General features: G+C 52.7%; 1 protein-coding gene across 14 annotated transcripts in view; it reads right to left on the reverse strand.

Annotated features, from left to right (window-relative positions):
• Positions 1 to 2927: 2927 nt before the first annotated feature.
• The window catches only part of DBF4B (DBF4B-CDC7 kinase regulatory subunit), a 42542-nt gene continuing 26256 nt past the window's right edge, over positions 2928 to 19213 (reverse strand). For 4 of the 14 annotated variants that reach the window (XM_086357334.1, XM_086357329.1, XM_086357331.1 and 1 more), the window contains 9 exons: positions 18898 to 18948; positions 18017 to 18104; positions 16820 to 16893; positions 15089 to 15122; positions 13641 to 13686; positions 11080 to 11196; positions 6073 to 6181; positions 5821 to 5945; positions 2928 to 4971 (listed from right to left, as the gene is read on the reverse strand). In XM_086357334.1, the coding sequence (XP_086213460.1) occupies positions 3759 to 4971; positions 5821 to 5945; positions 6073 to 6181; positions 11080 to 11196; positions 13641 to 13686; positions 15089 to 15122; positions 16820 to 16893; positions 18017 to 18104; positions 18898 to 18948 (1857 nt within the window). In that variant the 3' untranslated portion in view covers positions 2928 to 3758. Of the gene's footprint in view, positions 4972 to 5820; positions 5946 to 6072; positions 6182 to 11079; positions 11197 to 13640; positions 13687 to 15088; positions 15123 to 16819; positions 16894 to 16986; positions 17053 to 17099; positions 17369 to 18016; positions 18105 to 18585; positions 18818 to 18897; positions 18949 to 19213 lie in introns of those variants that run through there. The other 10 variants (XM_086357333.1, XM_086357335.1, XM_086357336.1 and 7 more) reach the window with 9 other exon arrangements.

Genomic DNA, 19213 nt, shown 5'->3' on the forward strand with positions numbered 1-19213 from the left:
CTGTGAGTGGGAGCTACTCGCTAGTCGTGGTGCTTGGACTTATTGTGGTGGCTTCTCGTGTGAAGCACAGGCCCTCGGGTACTCGGGTTTCAGTAGTTGCGGCTCCTGGGCTCTAGAGCACAGGCTCAATAGTTGTGGCCCATGGACTTAGCTGCTCTGAGGCATGTGGAATCTTCCTGGACCGGGGATTAAACAGGTGTCTCTTGCATTGGAGTCATGCTTTGCGATTGTGCACCCAAAGGCCCAAAAGCACAGCGCTCCCCTGCCACTTCTGCCCAATGCAAGCGATCCTCCTGGAGTTGTGGAGAACCAGCTGTTGGAAAGTCGGGGAGCTCAGGGATGGGGTGTCTCATACAATCCTTTAGTGGCTTCATCCACAGATTTACACTGGAGATGGGGCTTTGGGTCAGCAAGCCATGAACGAGGGAAATGAGTGAAAATCAGCTCCATTGAAATTTCTAGAACAGAGGACTCGCAGGTGTGTGTATGTTGGTGGGGGCTGAAATACGTTTGTTGAGTGTTTACAATGTGCCACGCACCTCATCAACGTATTTAATTTTTTAAAATATATTTTTATTTACTAATATTTATTTCTGACTGTGCTTGGGTCTCTGTTGCTGCGTGGCCTTCCTCTAGTCACCGCGAGCGGGGGCTGCTCTCTGGTTGTGGTGTGCAGTCTTTTCGTTGCGGTGGCTTCTGTTGCAGCACAGACTATAGGGCACGCGGGTTTCAGTAGTTGTGACACATGGGCTCAGTGGTTGCAGCTCCCGGGCGACAGAGCGTGTGCTCAACAGTTGTGGCCCACGGGGAATGTGGGGTCTTCCCATGTCTCCTGTACTGGCAGGTGGAGTCTTTACCACTGAGCCACCAGGGGAAGACCAAGCTTTCATTCTGACTCCCTAGTAAGGTGGCAACGACTCTTACTTCCGTTCTTTAGATTTAGAAAGCTGACTTTCAGGAGTTTGCCCAGAGTCACAGAGTGGTAGGACCTGGATTTGAACTCAGGCCTGCGTGACTTGAAGTCTACAGGATTCATGGAGAATATGGAGGGTGTGCCTTGAAGAGCATTCTGGCTGTTGTCAAGGGTCAGGTCAGGGCCTAAAAGTGGGCACACAGGGGCTGGATGGCCCAGGGTGGTCTGGCAGGAGGTGGCGGAGAGGGCAGGGAGGCAGGGTGGGTTAAGGGGAGGAGGGTCAACAGGGAGAGGGGACAGGAAGGCCTGGGGCTGCCAAGAAAGGGGGAGAGATGTAAGACGGGGCGGGCAGGGGAGTGGTTCTCGCCCAGGGACTGAGTTCTAGGCGAGTCCCTCTGAGGCAAGTAGAACAGGAGGCATACAAGGGATTCACAGGAGGTGGTTGTTTTTTTTTATTATTGGAGGAAGGACCCTTGCAATCATCTCACATGAGCCCCTCACTTAAAGATGAGGAAACCAAGACCCAGGGTAGTAAAGGGTCTTGTGTTGAGTGTGGCTAAATCTCCTGCCTTCTCACCCAGCATGGGTGAAGACTGGAACTCAGAAGGGAGTCAGGGGTGGAGCTACCAATTTGCTGAAAGAACCAGAGTTGGGAGGTGAGAACAAGGGCCCAGACTCACATCTGGAGAGGCAGTGAGGGCTGGGGGCTGTGGGCTGGGGCTGCTGAGGGAACCAGTGCCCGTGGTAGAGAGGGCAGAGGCTGGGGGAGGGAGGGGAACCTGAGGTCAGCGGGAGCAGGGGAGCCAGGTTCCAACAAGGTGGAAAAAAGGAAAAGGATGCCAATTTTGGTCATTATCAGGTTCTCCGAGGTGACCTTGGAAGGGACAATCCTAGCGGAGTGCTTCGGGTAGAGCCACCGCGGAGGTTTGGACGGGGCAGGAGGTTTGGGCACGGAGGCAGTGGCTGTAGACCGCAAGATGTAGCCAGAGAACAGAAGGGAGCTCTCTTTAAGCTGCTGAATCAATGCAAGTGTTCTCCAGGCTGGAGTTTTCGGTCAGAAGGAAGGAGAGGTGACGAGCCGGAGGAGGACACTGCCAAGGCTGGCGGGGTGGGCTGGAGAGCAGACAGCGGCACGCTGCATCCTCTGAGAGTCAGACTGAAGGGGGACACAGGGCAGGCTGAGGCTGTCCTGCTGAGTCAAGGTCATCTGCTGAGACGAAGGGAGGGGAAGGAGGTGTGAACAGTGCCCATGTGGAGGAGCCACCAAGGGGCTTGTGTCAAGCAGCACCTCGCTGTCCTGGCTCTGGGCTCAGGTGGCCTGGGTTCCTCTCTCAACTGACATCCTAGAAGCCGGAACAGAGACCTGGAGGCAGGGAGATGTAACGCTGGGGCTTGACCTGGCAGCGATGTGACGTCCAGATGTCACATCAAGTTGTTGAAATGGGAGGGGAAGGCCATATAGTTGGATGCGAGGTCCTGGGCAGATGGTGACAAGGGCATCAGGACCTGGTGTGTCAGTCTTTGAGTGAATAGCACGTGAGGCTCTCAGAGGTCTGAGAAAGGGGCAGGGGAGCTCCCCACTCAAGTGGCAGTGTCGCGGGAAAGGCAGTGGGGGACGAGGCATGTCCCTGAATTGTAGAAGAGATGCACCCATGAAGCCTGGAAAGAAGCTACTGTCTGGGCTCCAGGCGGAGAGGAGGACCTGGAGCCCTGGTTCATTCCTTGGGAGTGGGTGGCATGTACGCCCGCTTCAGGCAACCGTGAGGTGGGCAGCAGGGCCAGCGAGTGACTTGAGCGGACTGGACAGGCGTGCCCCCACCTCCCCTGAGCCCTCTGGGGCCAGGCCTGCGGAGCTGGGGGCACCCACTCACGCCCTCCCGCTTGCAGGTGGCACCAGCTTGCTACCTCATTGTTCTGTCTGTATCTGCTGGGCTGTCAGCCTGCATGGGTCCCTGGAGGGCAGATCAAGGCCCTGAAGGGCAGATCAGGACACATCACACGCCAGCCCCATCTCTTTGCTATTTGATATTAATAAATTTATTTTACATCTCCTGAACCAAGGTTAACTGTGAAATTTAGCAGGATGGCATGAAAAGGCCAAACCTGATTTCTGTGAGCATTGTACACATAGCCATTCTATTTCCAAACTAACAACTCAGGTCCTCACCTGCATCTAGGCGCCCCCTCCGCCCAAGTTTCTTCCTCCAAAATGAGATACAGAATAGCACCAGACTTCTGGAAGCTTCAACATTTAAAGAGACAAACACAGAGGCAGAGAAGGGTGAGAAGAACCACAGTACAAGATGTAATAATAATAAAAAAAAAAGTGGCCAAAGAATCGATAGCAAACTCATCTCTGTCTCCAGATTAATGGCTCAGCTGAAAGAAATGGGGGGAGGTCCTCGGGGAAGGAGGGGGATGCAGAAGTTGGCAGGTGAGCTACTGACCCTGGAACAGAACTCTGGGTGGGCAGCCAGAGCTGAGGCGGCAGGGAAGAGCTGAGAGGGGTCCCCAGAGGGGCTGAGGCCACGTCCTGGGCTCAGGGGAGGGTCAGTGCTGGGCCCCCAGTAAGTGTGGCAGGGAGGGAGCTTTGGAAATGGTGCAGCCGAGCCCCTCCTCTGCTTCATATGTTCCTGAGGATCTGTGTGCACCAGCGTGGGGGGCTGGGGGAGGGGACAACACACAGGCATCTCGGAAAGCAGGAGAGCCACACGCTTGTGGGAAAGGAGGCTGGGGTGGGGGTGGGGAACACCGACAACTAACCCTCTTGGCTGAGCAAGTGCCTGCAGAGGGACAGGAAGCCAGGCCAGGACTCCTGCTGCTCTGGCTTCTCTGTGGGCCCTCCCTATGCCAACCTTGCCCCTGCCTCCTGGCCTGAGCAGCTGGCCGCGCCTGCATGATCCATGGCTGGAGAGGGCAGCCCCCAGCCCCAAAGACCTGGTGGCTGGGAGGACTGGCTCCATCTAATGCACCTAGAGCTCGGCCATGATCGTCCAGGGCCAGACTCCGGGTTGGCTCCTCCTTGTGTGTCTGGTCGGCCTGGGCTGGGTGTGCAGCCCTCAGCTGACGTATAACTTGCCCTCAAGTTGGGAGCTGTCTGGCCCAGAGCTGCATGCCCAGGGGTGGGCGGGGACTCATAAAAGTAGTTCTCTGTTGGCGGTGGGCTGGGGTTGGGAGTCAGGGGCCTGGAAGAGGCTGGGAGGTCCAGAACCATCGGGAGCAGCTGGTCCGCCCGCCGGCTGGCAGAGGGTGGTGGGGAGAGGCAGCCGGGCTCTCTGCAGGTCCTCCTGGGGGCTCTGTGCCTGCAGCTGAGGGCAGGTGGGCTGGGAGCTGGCCCAGAGCTGCTCAGCCTGCTGGGAGACAGGGCCAGGGGTGGCACTCTCAGAACACTTGGGTCCTGGGGGCCTTCCTCCCCCAGGCCAGGGGGCCTGTGTGGCCCAGCACTCTGCCAACCTACTGGGGGGCTGCCTGGGAGGGAGAGGCAGGTCTTTCCCTGTGGGTGGCGCACAGGCTGGAGGGAGGCCAGAGACCTGGGCTCATGGCCTGGAAGGGGAAGGTGCTTGCTGCTGGTTGTCCTGATGCCACTGGAGCTGGGGGTGCCACAGGGGCTGGGGGCTCTCGGGACAAAGAGTGAGGCTTGTGGCCAGGATGCGCCTGGCCTCTTTTCGGCACTGCCAGTGGGGAACTGAACCTTCCGCTTGTGGCCAAAATGAGGCAGCTCTGGGCCAGAGGAGAGTTCAGCAAGTCCTGAGCTGGTTAGGAGGTCCTGGTAAGCAGAGCTTCCAGACCCTGGGGTTTCTGGGGGGTCCACAAAGCTGTCAGTTGACCCCTTCAGCTCCTGGCAGCTTGCTATCGGTCCAGGAATCTTGCCAGCCTCCACAGGTTCTGCCGCTGCCTTCATGCCACTCACAGTCCCACCATGCTCGGTGGCACCTGGGGCCTGCTGATGATCGTCTTTCCTCCTCCAGGGAGACACTGCCCTGAGAGGGGAGGGCCAGTGGGGAGGCGGAGGCTCAGGACACAGAGGGTCACAGTCGGAAGCCAAGGAGCCTGGCTGCCTGTGGGGACAGAAACACCCAGTGGGTCACAGAGTTCAACTCCAGAGCAAGCGGGGGTCCTCCCGGGCTGGGGGCACAGTTGAGGCCCGTATGGTGCTACCCCTCTGGGGTTTGGTGTTTAGAAGAGAGCTGCCATTCTGGGTCCCAGGTGAAAGGCCTATTCTTGGCTCTGCGGTCTGTGGTTGGGGCTGGCCAGAGGAACAGGTTAGAGGCTGCTCTGTTTAATAAGGCAGTCATGGAGGAGGCTGCCCTTTGGTGGCTAGAGAAAGCAGCACCGGTCCTGGCTGTCCACCCTGAGCCCAGGGAGGCTGCCTGAGGTGGAGACTTGGGGGTGTGCGGTATGAAGCCACAGCTCCCTGGTGGGCAGCAGGGGCGGGGGTGCTCAGAGGGCCCTGGGATTCTGCCAAACCCTCTGCCATCCTTTCCGGGGTAAACTTCTAGAGAAGCAGGAGACCCTCCTCTTCACCTACACAGGACAGATCCAGGAATCCCCCACCCTACTTCTAGAAGGCCAGACAGGCACATGACCAGACACATGCCAGGAGCAGCAGCGACAGCTGAATTGCTCCCCCTGCATCCCCAACTGTGGCGTCAGGAAGGGAGCTCTGGTTGGGGTCCTTCCTTATCTGATGGGCTGAAGCCCCAAATGAAGGCCTTCCCTTGACCGCCCCCTAAAGAAGAGAACAGAAGATGGCAGGAAAAGAAAGGGAAGGAAGGACCCTGAGGGACCACAGCCGGGCCTCTGCTGTCGCCAACCCAAGGGTTCCTCTCCACCTCAGGGCAGCAGCAGGAGAGCTGAGAAGGCAGTCGTGCCCACCACCCGCGGCAGGGTGGCACGGTGGTGCTTACCCGGGGAGGCTGGCCTGGAAGGGGACGTCTGCAAAGCTGTGGCTCAGCTGGGCGATGATCCGATCAACTTCAGCGTACAGGTGGGCTTCCAGGGCAAAGCCCTGGTGCCGGGGGCTCTGGAGATGCTGTTCGGGGTGAGAGGAGGCAGGCGGGGCGTTAGACTAGGCTGGGGTGGGACATAAGCAGACCACCCAACCTCACCAGAGTGGAGAGACCGTCTGGGAGCAGCTGCGTGGTGGGGAAGGAGCTCACCCTGTGCAGCTCCTCGAAGGCTTCTTGGCAGCACTCACAGTACCCTTTCCTCCTCCTGGGCACAGTACAGGCAGCCGATCGCCGGCTTGGCTCCTGGTCCTTGGCTTCTCTGGGGAGAATACAGGGTGGGGGAAAGCGGTCACTGCTGGAGCCCTTAGAGCGAACTGCGGCCCTGTGGCCTGGAGTCCAGGCCAGTGGGGGAGGAGGGACCAAAATGGCCAGAGTAGGGCAGGCACAGACTGGCCTGCCTACAGTTGGCACCACTCGTCCAAGGCGGGCAGGAGAGGCAGCAAGGAAGGAGAGGCCTCTCTGTGAGTACCCCGTCTTAGCTCCATCTTGATCCCACGCACACACCTCAAACCACAGGCAAGAATCCCTGATGACGTTCCAGCTCCGTGCTCATACCCAAAGCCAGGGTCATTTGACCCACACAGCTGTGCCTTCCTGAGGACTTTCACATCTTTCTCAAGCCTGACTTCTTTGAATTTCAGTCCTGGATTTGAGTTTTGATTTGTTAACTGAAGTATAGTTGATTTGAGATGTTGTGTTAGTTTCTGGTATGCAGCAAAGTGATTTAGTTCTTCTTTCTTTCTCATATTCTTTTCCATTATGGTTTATTACAGGATAGTAAATATGCTTCCCTGTGCTATCCAGTAGGACCTTCTTGTTTATTTTATATACAGTAGTTTGTATCTGTTAATCCCAACCTGTTAACCCTGATTTATCCTTCCTCTATCTGATATATCCATCTGATATAGCAAGGAAAAGTAAGAAAGCCTTCCTAAATGATCGATGCAAAGAAATAGAGGAAAACAATAGAATGGGAAAGACTAGAGATCCCTACAAGAAGATTAGATACCATGGAAACACTTCATGCAAACATGGGCACAATAAAGGACAGAAATGGTATGGACCTAAAAGAAGCAAAAGATATTAAGAAGAGGTGGCAAGAATACACAGAAGAACTATACAGAAAAGATCTTAATGACCCGGATAACCACGATGGTGTGATCACTCAGCTAGAGCCAGACATCCTCAAGTGTGAAGTCAAGTAGGCCTTAGGAAGCATCACTACGAAAAAAGCTAGTGGAGGTGATGGAATTCCAGCTAAGCTATTTCAAATCCTAAAAGATGATGCTATGAAAGTGCTGCACTCAATATGCCAGCAAATTTGGAAAACTCAGCAGTGGCCACAGGACTGGAAAAGGTCAGTTTTCATTCCAATCCCAAAGAAAGGTAATGGCAAAGAATGTTCAAACTACCGCATAATTACACTCACCTCACACGCTAGCAAAATAATGCTCAAAATTCTCCAAGCTAGGCTTCAATAGTACATGAACCGAGAACTTCCATATGTTCAAGCTGGATTTAGAAAAGGCAAAGGAACCAGAGATCAAATTGCCAACATCTGTTGGATCATGGAAAAAGTAAGAGAAGTCCAGAAAAACATCTGCTTCATTGACTACGCCAAAGCCTTTGATTGTGTGGATCACAACCAACTGTGGAAAATTCTTAAAGAGATAGGAATACCAGACCACCTGATCTGCCTCCTGAGAAACGTGTATGCAGGTCAAGAAGCAACAGTTAGAACTGGACATGCAACAATGGACTGGTTCCAAATTGGGAAAGGAGTATATCAAGGGTGTATATTGTCACCCTGTTTATTTAACTTATATGCAGAGTACATCATGAGAAATGCTGGGCTGGATGAAGCACAAGCTGGAATCAAGATTCCGGGAGAAATATCAATAACCTCACATACACAGATGATACCACCCTTATGGCATAAAGTGAAGAGGAACTAAAGAGCCTCTTGATGGAAGTGAAAGAGGAGAGTGAAAAAGCTGGCTTAAAACTCAACATTCAGAAAACTAAGATCATGGCATATGGTCCCATCACTTCGTGGCAAATAGATGGAAACAGTGACAGACTTTATTTTCTTGGGCTCCAAAATCACTGCAGATGGTGACTGCAGCCATGAAATTAAATGCTTGCTCCTTGGAAGATAAGCTATGACTAACCTGGACAGCATATTAAAAAGCAGAGACATTACTTTGCTGACAAGGATTTGTCTAGTCAAAGCTATGGTTTTTCCAGTAGTCATGTATGGATGTAAGAGTTGGACCATAAAGAAAGCTGAGTGCTGAAGAATTGATGCTTTTGAACTGGGGTGCTGGAGAAGACTCTTGAGAGTCCCTTGGACTGCAAGGAGATCAAACCAGTCAATCCTGAAAGAAATCAGTCCTGAATATTCATTGGAAGGACTTGTGCTGAAGTTGAAGCTCCAATATTTTGGCCACCTGATACGAAGAACTGACTCATTGGAAAAGACCCTGATGCTGGGAAAGATTGAACGCAGGAGAAGGGGACGACAGAGAATGTGATGGTTGGATGGTATCACCGACTTGATGGACATGAGTTTGAGCAAACTCTGGGAGTGGGTGATGGACAGGGAAGCCTGGCGTGCTGCAGTCCATGGGGTCACAAAGAGTCAGACAAGATGAGCAACTGAACTGAACTGAACTGATCCCTCCTCCATCTGCTTTCCCCTTTGGTAACCATAAATTTGTTTTCCATGTCTGTGAGTCTATTTTGTAAATAAATTCATTTGTATTATTTTTTAGATTCCACATATAAGTGATATCTTTCTCTGATTTGCTTCACTCATAATCTCTATTAAATCCACCCATGTTGCTACAAATGGCATTGTTTCAGTCTTGCTTATGGTTGAGCAGAGCAGTGTTTCACTGTGTGTGTGTACATATATATGTGTGTATATATATGCACCACATCTCCTTTATCCATTTATGGACATTTAGGTTGGTTCCGTGTCTTGGCTATCGTAAATATTGCTGCTATGAGATTGGGGTGCAAGTATCTTTTTGAATTAGCATTTTCTCCAGATATACGCCTATGAGTGGGACTGCTGGGTCACATGGCAACTCTATTTTTAATTTTTTAAGGGAACTCCATACTGTTTTCCACAGTGGCTACACCAATTTACATCCCCACCAACAGTGTAGAAGGGTTTCCTTTCCTCCACATCCTCTCCAGCATTTATTACTTGTAGTCAGTCCTGCATTTTTAAACGGCCTGTAGGGTACTGGTATTTGAGCAAATTCAGTGGGTCCAAAGTATTCCCCTAAGGACTTTCTAAGTATGACACAAAACCCAGGAAACAGTAAAAAAAGCTCAACGACAAACAATTAAAAGTATATATATGCATGGTAGAAAATATAAGCAAACTCAAAAAAACACACCAGGAACTGAGGATATTTATAACTAATAACATAGCCAAGGGCTCCTTACAAATCAATAAGTGATCAATAACTGAATAGAAAAACTGGCAAAGGCTATGAAAAAGGTTCACACAAAAAGAGATTTAAAAAAAGAGAGATTCAAATGATCCAACATAGGAAAACATAGTTAAGCTCATTCATAAAGAGAAAAATGAAAATTACATTACACTGAGATATGGGTTTTGACCTATCAGACTGGCTGAAGTCACAAGTCTGACAGCTCACTGTCTTAGCCACGGGGACGGGAAAATGGGCTCTGATCCACTGTGAGTGAAAGTGTGCCCTGGCATTACCTCCACGAAAAGTGATTTGGCTGCACTTCTCAAAAGTATAAATGTAGGCACCCTTTGACCTGGCATTTCCACTTTTAGGAATTTGTCCTGCAAATATACTTGAACAATCATAGATTTACTCTGAACAAGGCTATTCACCGCAGAAGACTGGAAATCATCCATGCATATGTTAAATAAAATACGGTAAATCCGTACCATGGAATACCCTGCAGTGATTAAAGGGAATGAAGAAGCTCTTCAGGTACTAATAGGAAATTAAGAAATATTCGGTGGAAAAAAAAGCAAGATCCAGCACAGTGAATATTTGGCTACTCTTTGTGAGGAGAGAGAACAAAGGGTACACGATGTACTGTCCATAAACTCTCTCTGAGAGACTCATGGTCTAGAGATTGGAGGATGGGCAAAGAATACAGACGCTTCACTGTAACCCTTCATCTTCCCTTTATCAGCTCCTGTGCCATCCCCAGGCCTTCCCAGGCCAAGCACCCCCGCAGCCCCAGCCCAGGCAGCCGCTGGGCTGCCCCTCTTGTGTCCCTTGTATCTTCTGGGAAAGGGATGAAGGGCCCTTGGACTTCACCCTGGCTTGTCCTCGCCTTCCTCCGCTCTTCATCTACTGCCACAGTCCCTTTCTGTTTTTCCTCCCATTCGCACTATTTCCTGACCCCTTAGCCCCTGTCTGCTGGTGGAAACCACAGGTCCTCCCTGGCACTGGGGACCCTCAGGCTGGGCATCTGCCCTCTAGTCTCCTGGCCCGTAAGTTAGAAAGGTCTGGGAAGGTGTCCAGGTCATCACCTGAACCGCATGCCTTCTGCACGTTGGTCAATGAAGGGTCCAAACTCACCTATCTGCAGAGTAGGGGTACCAAGCAGCCTACAAGTCACTTCAGGCCACACAGTGTGGCAGGTCCCCCAGACCCTCTGCCTGCTATGTTTAGCTTCAAAGGCCTCAAACCTGGACGTGCACTGAAACCACGTGGGGAGCCTGGGAGCACGGAGCTCTGGGGGCTCCATCACCAGAGACTGTGATTCCGCAGCGGGGGAGTCCAGGAACCTGCATTTTTAACGGGCCCCCAAGGAGACTCCCTTAAGCTACAGTCCATGGGGTTGCAAAGAGTCAGACATGACTGAGCGACTTCACTTTCACAAGGAGACTCTAAGAAAGGAGGTTTATACTCTGAGGTTCAGAAACCAGCCTCATGCCCTTTGGACACAAGTCAAGTTCTTCAGTATGGATGGAGAACACCAGATAAAACGGATGAACACTCCCGGTGTCCCTCTTCTCTGGGCTAAGTTCCCAGAATAGACTTTGCCTAAGGAGCTAACACATGGCCATTCCCCAGGCTGACCAGCAAGCCCCCAGTGGGGAGGACTTTGACCTGGAACCAGCCCTTGTACTCAGGAACCAGAAAGACCCACCTGGTATGGTGCGAGCTGCTTGGAGTCATCGGGGCCTCAAAAGGACTGGTGGCTTTGGGTCCCAGAAAAGAAATTTCAGGAAAGGATTTAAACTGAAGGTGGAAAGGACGAAACTTCCTGAAACACACAAAACTTCCACTTTGACTCCAATGGTGAAGGGAAAAGGCGAGGAAGAGGGGCCAGCCCAAATCCTGAGAATTCCCATCTTAATAAAGCAGACTCTCACCTGCCCATCTTTTTTGGGCCATGTCACACAGCATGTGGGATCTTAGTTCCCTGACCAGGGATCAAACTCGTGCCCCCTGTATTAGAAGCTCAGAATTTCAACCACTGGACCACCAGGGAAATCCCTCACTTGCCCAGCTTTTAAATACTAGAACAACATTCTTATCTGCCTTACTGGGTTAGATTAATATTTTAAATGAACACTCTTCCTGTCTACTTTCCAAGCCTGTTTACAATCACTGCCTCCCCCATATCCTGCAACCTCTGAGCTGAGCAGAATAACGGTGTTTTCATGTTTTATATCACAGAAGAGGAAACGAAGCCCTAAAGGTTCTGTGGCTTGCCCAAGGGCTCGTGACCTATAAGCAGCCAAGTCCAGATGGGAAGCCACGTCTCCCAACTTCTGATCTAGTTCCTCCCACCTTTCCATTTTGTTTCTCGACCCTCAAGTGACCTCTGAGAACTCTAGCATGCCAGAATCTAAACGCAAGGATGTTAAGACCAGATCAGTGATCTTCCTGTTCCATGAAGAGGAATATTTTTGCTATGGGCTGGGCCTTTGTACTATCTGAGGCGTGGTGCTCTGAATGGAAAAGAGAGGCGCAGTGAAGGTTCTGGGCAGTCAGACATACACTGAGTCGTTTGCCTTAAGTAGCTCACATTCAGGAGACTCTCAGAGCCAGACGTGGTGATCTGTGGGTACTCGGCAGCCCCTGACCACACTATGTTGGGGTGCAGTGGACGGTGCTCCAGGGGAAAGCAGGCCCTGGGTACCAGGGGCATATTGAGACGCTGCAGCCTCAGGAGGAAATTAACCAATGAGTCTTCTTGGGGACTTATCTGGCAGTCCAGTGGCTAGGACTCTGAGCTTCCACCACAGGGGGCCCTAGTTTGATTCCTGGTTGGGGAACCAAGATCCCGTAGAGTGCACAGCACAGCCAAAATAAAATGTCTTCTTGGATCCTGAAGGAGAAGGAGGCGCCCTTCACAGCCCTGGTACCCGCCTTTCGCCCTCCTCCGTGTTATTTTGTTTCTGCTGAGGAGGTTGAAAAGTTGAGGCTGGTGCGGCTATGTTGAGTTTTGAAGAGCGCCTGCTTTAGAACAGCACGCAAAGAAGGATCGAGAGAAGGCTCAGCTCCATGTGCAGAGACACTAAGGCCCTAGTGGCGTCTCGGCCACAGCATTCCAGTCATGACTATTTGTACCCGCTGGTTGTGAAAGGTGGACTGTGACGGACATGCCCCTCCCCCAACCCGCCTGGACGGGGAGATGAGAGGGCCTCCTTCCGGCCCTGGATTCCTCCTACTGGCTTTTGAGCCACCAGCGCCAACTCTGTCCTGTGTGCCGCTGTCATGTGAGGCATGGGCAGGCCTGCCAGGCTCCTGGGGCTGGGTCTCTTGGTGGCCAGCCCAAAGCTGAGGGACACAGAGCATTCTGACCCAGGAGTCTCTTCTGGGGACACCTGGGCTTTACAAAAACTTCTGGGGTTAATTCTGGATTTTCACAGACTTTTAATCTAGTACTTACCGAAGAGTCAGTGACAACCCAGGTAGCTAACAGCTCATCAGGTTATCATTGATGTGACTCTCCTGCTAGGTAAGAAAGGGCCCTCACGGGGACAGACAGGGCAGAGGGGAGAGGGCCCCAGGCTGGATGTGGACTCTAGCCTCAAACTGAGACTTACTAGCAAAGTGGCTGTGTTCGTGTCCCTTAATGTCTCTGACCTCAGTTTCCCCACTGGGAAGAGGATGGACTCTTCTCATGGCAGTCTTACCCATGGCTATGAGGAGATAACACATACCAGGAAAGGGTTTCACACAGCAAATGGAAAGGCTTGGTCAAGTGTTGATACAAGGTGATCTGACAAGGGAACCCCAATAGCACCGCAGAGATCCTCACTTTAGCAAAGACTGTACCAGCACTAACACCAGCAATGATTTTGTATTGAGTGTCAGTGTACACATGGGGGAAATGGGGAGTCAAACAGCCTGGATGCAACATCACAGACTCAAAAACACAGAGCTTTGAAAGGAAGGAATTCAGGGACTTCCTGGGTGGTCCAGTGGCCAAGACTCTGAGCTCCCAGTGCAGGGAGCCCAGGTTCGATCCCTGGTCAGGGGACTGGATCCCACGTGCTGCAACTAAGACCTGGCACAGCCAAACAAATAAATATTTAAAAAAATAAGAAAAGAATTCACCTATAGGATTATTAACCTCTGACTCATGACCAAGAGGAGTGCCAGCTGGGATTGGCTCCTCTGATCTATGAGACCTCCCCATGGCAGCCTGGGGCCCCTGAGTACCTCTCCTCTATGTAGGTCTGGTGGTCCACTCACCTGCTCTCATCTTCGACTTTGAGGAACGGTGCCTTCAGTCTGGCCACTGGAAGGAAGAGTGTGCCTGTCAGCCATCTGTCTGCCCTGGTGCAGAGCCTAAGCTCTGCCCGCAGGAAATGCTCAGAGAGACGAGGCTCTGCCAAAGCCCAAGAGTCTCTCAGAGCCAGAGCCCTCGTGGCCCCAAGGAGTGCCTTTCCTTTGGCTGAGTGAGGCCCCTGCTGCCATCTCCTCCAGCCTCTACCACCCCAGGGTCCTAAATGTGCCCACCCTCAGCTTCCTGCATGTGGGTGCTGAAGGCTGTCAACCTTGAGGGTCAGGAACCTGGCTGGGTAAGAGAAACCCGGCCCTTGCTGGTTTCTGCTAAGAGCCTCAGCTCCTTCCCAGATCTTAATTCCTGGTGTCTCAGAATCCCAAGGGGCCCTGAGGATGGTTCTCAGACAGAATTCTCCACGAGGAGTCTGGGGTTTCAGAGAGGAGGAACAGCAAGGAGGAGAACTGAAGAGTGTTTCGAGGTCTTGGCAGAAGGACAGTTTAAAAAAAAAAAAAAGTGAAATCTGGTTCTTGAAAAAAATAGGGCAAAGGGGTGCTGGGAAAACAGATTTGGAGTCAGTTAATCACGAGATTTGTCCCCTACTACCTACCTGGCTATCTGCAGTTAACAGATTCTCTGAGGCATTATAAACCCCTTCTGCCCTTCCACGATGCCCAAAAGTCCTGTCAAAGGGGCAGTTGAGGCACCGAAAGGCTGGGCACAGCTAGCTGCCACAAATCCCCAAGAGGCTGGCGCTTCTCAGCTCCCAGTGCCCGAGCAGAAGCAGCCTTTCTTCCTTAATTACTTTTTTGGGGTGACTCCTCATCTTTCTAATTAACTGACACAGTGATTAAAATCAATTCTCCCACAGACTTCCTTGATTTGCAAGCGTAAGAGGTGCCAAGTGACTTTCCTTATTAGTTCCCATTTGTGCACGAATAAATGCCACCGACAGAGCATCTTTGGGAGAAATATCCAGGGGGAGAAACTTTCCTGCTGTCCAAGAGGAGCCGGGAGCTGGGCCCGTCAATCTGCCTATTTGTCAATTTCAGGGAGTTTGGCATTTCTGAAAGCAGTAGGCAGCTGTCAAACTGCCCACCCCAAACTGCTCCTGAATCAGAAAGAAAAGGATGCTGAACTTCCATCGATGCCTGGGAACAGCCAGAGGCTGCAACCACAGGAGGTCTTCGCTCTACAGAGAAGGCCCGGCCCAGCAGCCCTGGACTTGCTCACAGACTCCCTCTCCCGCTGCCCTCCTCTCTGAAGCTCGGGCCCTGGCAACAGGACGAGGCTGTACACAACCTGGACTTGCTTCCTGCCGCAGAAAAGTGAGCAGATGCTGCCACAGAGGGAGTCGTGGGGGAGCGTTTAGGGAGGGAGGGATGGCAATTAAATGAGGAAGAGCTCCTGCACTGACCTTTCCGTGTTCTTGACTCTGCTGGACATGTTCCCTGAATGGAAAGGAAAAATAGGTTAAGGATGTGAGGGAGCTAGGGGGGTCGAGGAACTGGGCCCGGTGAGCCGAGCTGCTGCTCGTCTGCCCCACTTTAGCTTTCTGCCCACGGCTGGACCCTGAGCTGGAGCAGACCTGAGCACCATGCTCTTTGCATGGTGAGCTCTGAGCGTGAATCTCAAGGGCCCTGACTTTGTGCAAGGAATGCAGGGCAGAGCAAAGAGCAAGCAAGGGCTGGGGAGCAAACCCAACCACCGTGGGAATGGGGCCCGTGCCACCCATGATGTTCGGGGTTCCCACCTAACACCCTGGATGTGGCACAGATGAAACTGCAGCAGGTGACACACCTGGCGCCGAGGAAGGGCTCACTGGCAGCAGCCCGTGTATTCTGGGCGCGGCTGGCATGCCAGGGCAGCCGACAGGATGAGGGTGAAGACAATGCCTTTTGGTTTTCAGTACCCTATCTTACACACCCTGACTGTGTTTGTCAAAACTGGCTTTCAGGCCAAGGTCAAACAGAGCTAATGTTACAAGCCAAATGAAACAAAATTTTTAAAAAATCAGCTAAAGAGTTGGGAGGGTGTGGACAGAATGAGAGATCCAGTGGCTATGTAACTGTCTGGGCCTCTGGGCCCAAGGGGATTCCAGATTCTCTTCCAGGCCACGCCACCAGGGCCAACACAGCCCAAAGAAGCCTTCAACAGGCCCTCCCCCATCAGCAGACTGCACCCAAAACTTGCCCCAAAAGAGTCCCAAGTAGCTACAAAAGAGATTATTAAGCGAACAAAGCAAAGTAATAATACTACACATTTGCGTAAAAGGGGGGAATTTCGATGTATTTGCTTGTAGATACTTGGGAGTCCTGGAAGGACATTTGCACAACTGTTCACACTATTGACCTCAGGGAGGGAGCTTGGTGGTTGGGGAGCAGAACTTGGAGGGGAAAGAGACTTTCAGTATATTCGACCCCATGGACTGTAGCCAGCCGGGCTCCTCTGTCTATGGGATTTTCCAGGCAAGGATACTGCAGAGGGTTGCCATTTCCTCCTCCAGGGGGAATCATCCCAACCCAGGGATCAAATTCTGGTCTCTTGCATTGCAGGCTGATTCTTTAATGCTTGTGCCATCAGGGAAGGCCTGTACACATTACAGCGAAACCTTAAAGATGCCCAGACCAGAGCGGGTGGGGTGAGGGCTGGTGAGGCTGAGCGTTCCACCTGGTTTGGATGTGGTCCCTCTCCTGGGTGCCAGGCCCTGGACGGACTTGTAGGGCCTGATTCTTCCTTGAATTCAGGGCTGGGTGAAGACCCTGCAGCTTTAAATCAGCCTGGGCTCTCTTGAGGTAGTACACAGTTCTAACCCCAGAAAAAGAAGGAAAAGCCAAACAAGAATTTGGAATATGGCAGCTATTTCAAATGCCACCACCCCTCTGCCATCACCCATGCAATCTGCAGGCTTGTTTCCAGACCAAGAACTATCCCCAGAATGGCAGCCTGGCCAGCAGGCCATGAGGACTTACCTGCAGGCAGTCCTTGGCCCCACACAGGGCTGCAGGCACCAGGGCTGAGCTGAGAGGCTGTGTTCCTCCCACTTTTCCCAGCAAGGCCAGGAGGAGGTGACTGGGGCAGGTCATGGATTTCCCAATGCTGTCACAGACTTTCCCATTTCCCTTCAGTTTGGGAGGGGATGACTTACCTCTGGCTTCTTCAGCCCTTGTTTCTTCACACGTGGAGCATCAAGAGACAGTTGCTGCACCCGTATCAGCATTTCTGGGGAGGAAACAGAGGGCTGTGGCCAAAGGCTTCCTCTTCTTGTTTCCCCAGCACAGCCCTGTCCTGGGGCTGGGGGACTGAAGGTCCCACCTGGCCTGGCTCACTGGATCACACCAGCCTTGCCTGCCACCTTCTGGCTACGTGTCATCTCTGCACCTGCTGATAATAAAAGAGCTCAGGCTCCTCTATCCCTGGAAAAGTACCTGTGCTGGCTGCATGCTCCTTTGGAGCACTGAATACAAGTCTTGAACAGGAGGTGCCTGATGACCCATAAGGGCTTTAAGGTGCTACTGAAGAGCAGTTTTGTGGGGGAGATCAAGCCATGGCATTTACTCAGTTATATCCTTGGTGGGAGACCCAGCAGGAGCTATACATGCTGGAGCTTCTCTAATACACAGAAAAGCAGGAAATTAGATCAAGTCAGAAATGGTTGGTTTTCCAGAGACGATGGAACCTCCCACCATCCCAGACCAGGACCTGCCCTGGCACAGCTCCCTGCCCCTCCGGCAGATCTCAGGCTGGATCTAGACCTGCCCCCTTTAATGGGTCAGAGAAAATGCCAGACTCAAAGTGGAGCTGGGTGGGAGGGCTGGCCACTGCCAGCAGATTCAAGACAGCTGCTCTCATGTAAATGTATTACAGCCTGCACACAGGTGGTTATAATGTGTGGCAAACCCTAGAGGAAAGAAAGAACAGGAAATGTAGTTGAGCCAAACTAGGAGGGAATGTGGGCCTGGTAAGACTATGGGTAATTTACTCAATCTATTCTTTGAGGCTCAACTTCCTCATCTGTACAATGGGCAGAGACTGTGGTGAGGATTAAATGAGGTGTTTGTGTTTCCTAGTTCGGAGTAAATACCTGATAAGGGGTAATGGATATTAGGATTGGTTCTTATTCAATCTTGCTGAGGAAAGCTGGCCCCGGGGTTAAAGGAAGCAGCCCTTCCCAGCACCTGCGCTCTGCTATTGCTGCGGCTGCTCTCCACCTCTGTGGACCAACACAGTAAGTGACTGAATACATCTGGCTTCAGCCAGTACATGACGCGGACCCCTCTCACAGCCCAGGTTCCCAGGCAAAGCTGCCAACCCTCCCCTCTGCGGCCCTGGGCAGGAAGGGTACCGTCCACGTGGAGAATCTGCACCCCCCAGGAGCGGGCGTTGCTCAGGAGGCTGCTGCCGTGCCCACTGCCGCCTCCACTGCTGCTGCCCTGGAAAGACAAGCGGAGTGAGGCAGGAGGACGAGACCCCCGCCTGAGGCTCAACCACCTGGGGACAGGCTGGCCTGGCTTCTGGGAGCTCCAGGTCATCCATGTGCGGAGCTGTTGCGAGAAGGCGGGCAGGGGAGCAAGCACAGAGCCTGGAAAGTCGACTTCAAACCCTGGGAGGACCCTGTCCTTCGCAGAGGGCTGGCCACCTTGGGAGGCACGGATCTGGCTGGTGGCTCTGCTCCGGCCACCTCGGAACCAGGAAGGGACATGTGTGTTCATGTGAGCGGCTTGTTGGGAGAGCTTCTGTGAGGAACGTTCTGAGCCCACAGGAGGGACACAATAAACACCACCCTCATCGTACAGGAAGCTACGCTGGCCACACCACCCTCCTGCATCACAGACCACGGCCAGGGCACCAGCCTGATGGCACTTGAACCACTCCTCTGCAAGATCACATTAACTCTTCCTGCTGCCACTCAACTGTAATGGCCCTGGGTCCTCACAGAAGGGACAAACAGCTACGTGCGAAAGACACCCCACCGCATTTCTCCCAGGTTCTTAAGATCATGGAGTCAAAACCTGGCTCTTCCACCTCCAGCCTGGGTGACTCTGGACAGATGACTGAACTCCTCTGAGCCCCACTTCCTCGTCAGAAAGGAGGAAATCATGACAGTGCTACAAGTCTGGCCGGGCATGCCTTTTGTGTCAGTGCTTCAGAAGAACCTTCAGAGGCGGGGCTTATTCTCTCCCTGCGCCAGACACACCGGCCTCCAGCCCGGCCCCCTCGGCTCACCTGGTTTCTGATGGCCTTCTGCAGGAGCTCCTTCCCTCTGCTCAGAGGCACCTGGAGGAAGAAAGGAGCGATGGGGGAGCTGTGGAGACCACCTGCGCACAAACACACGTTTCCACAGGGGCTGGCCAGGATGTCTGGGAGTCATGTCCCTCGGAAAGCTGGGAGCAGGGACATCTGAGCAGCGGCAGAAGTGAAAGCTGGGAGAACCTTCCAGAGGCAAAGGCAAAGCCATCCTCAGGTTCGGGTCACTCACGGGGAGCTGCAGCCCCGGCGGCCGAAGCCTGGGGAGGGGCATTTTGAATTCACCCAAGGTCAA

The sequence above is a fragment of the Bos grunniens genome, chromosome 19 (assembly GCF_055505025.1).
Source record: "Bos grunniens cultivar Pamir isolate PY7600 chromosome 19, Bosgru_T2T1.0, whole genome shotgun sequence".
NCBI lineage: Eukaryota > Metazoa > Chordata > Mammalia > Artiodactyla > Bovidae > Bos > Bos grunniens.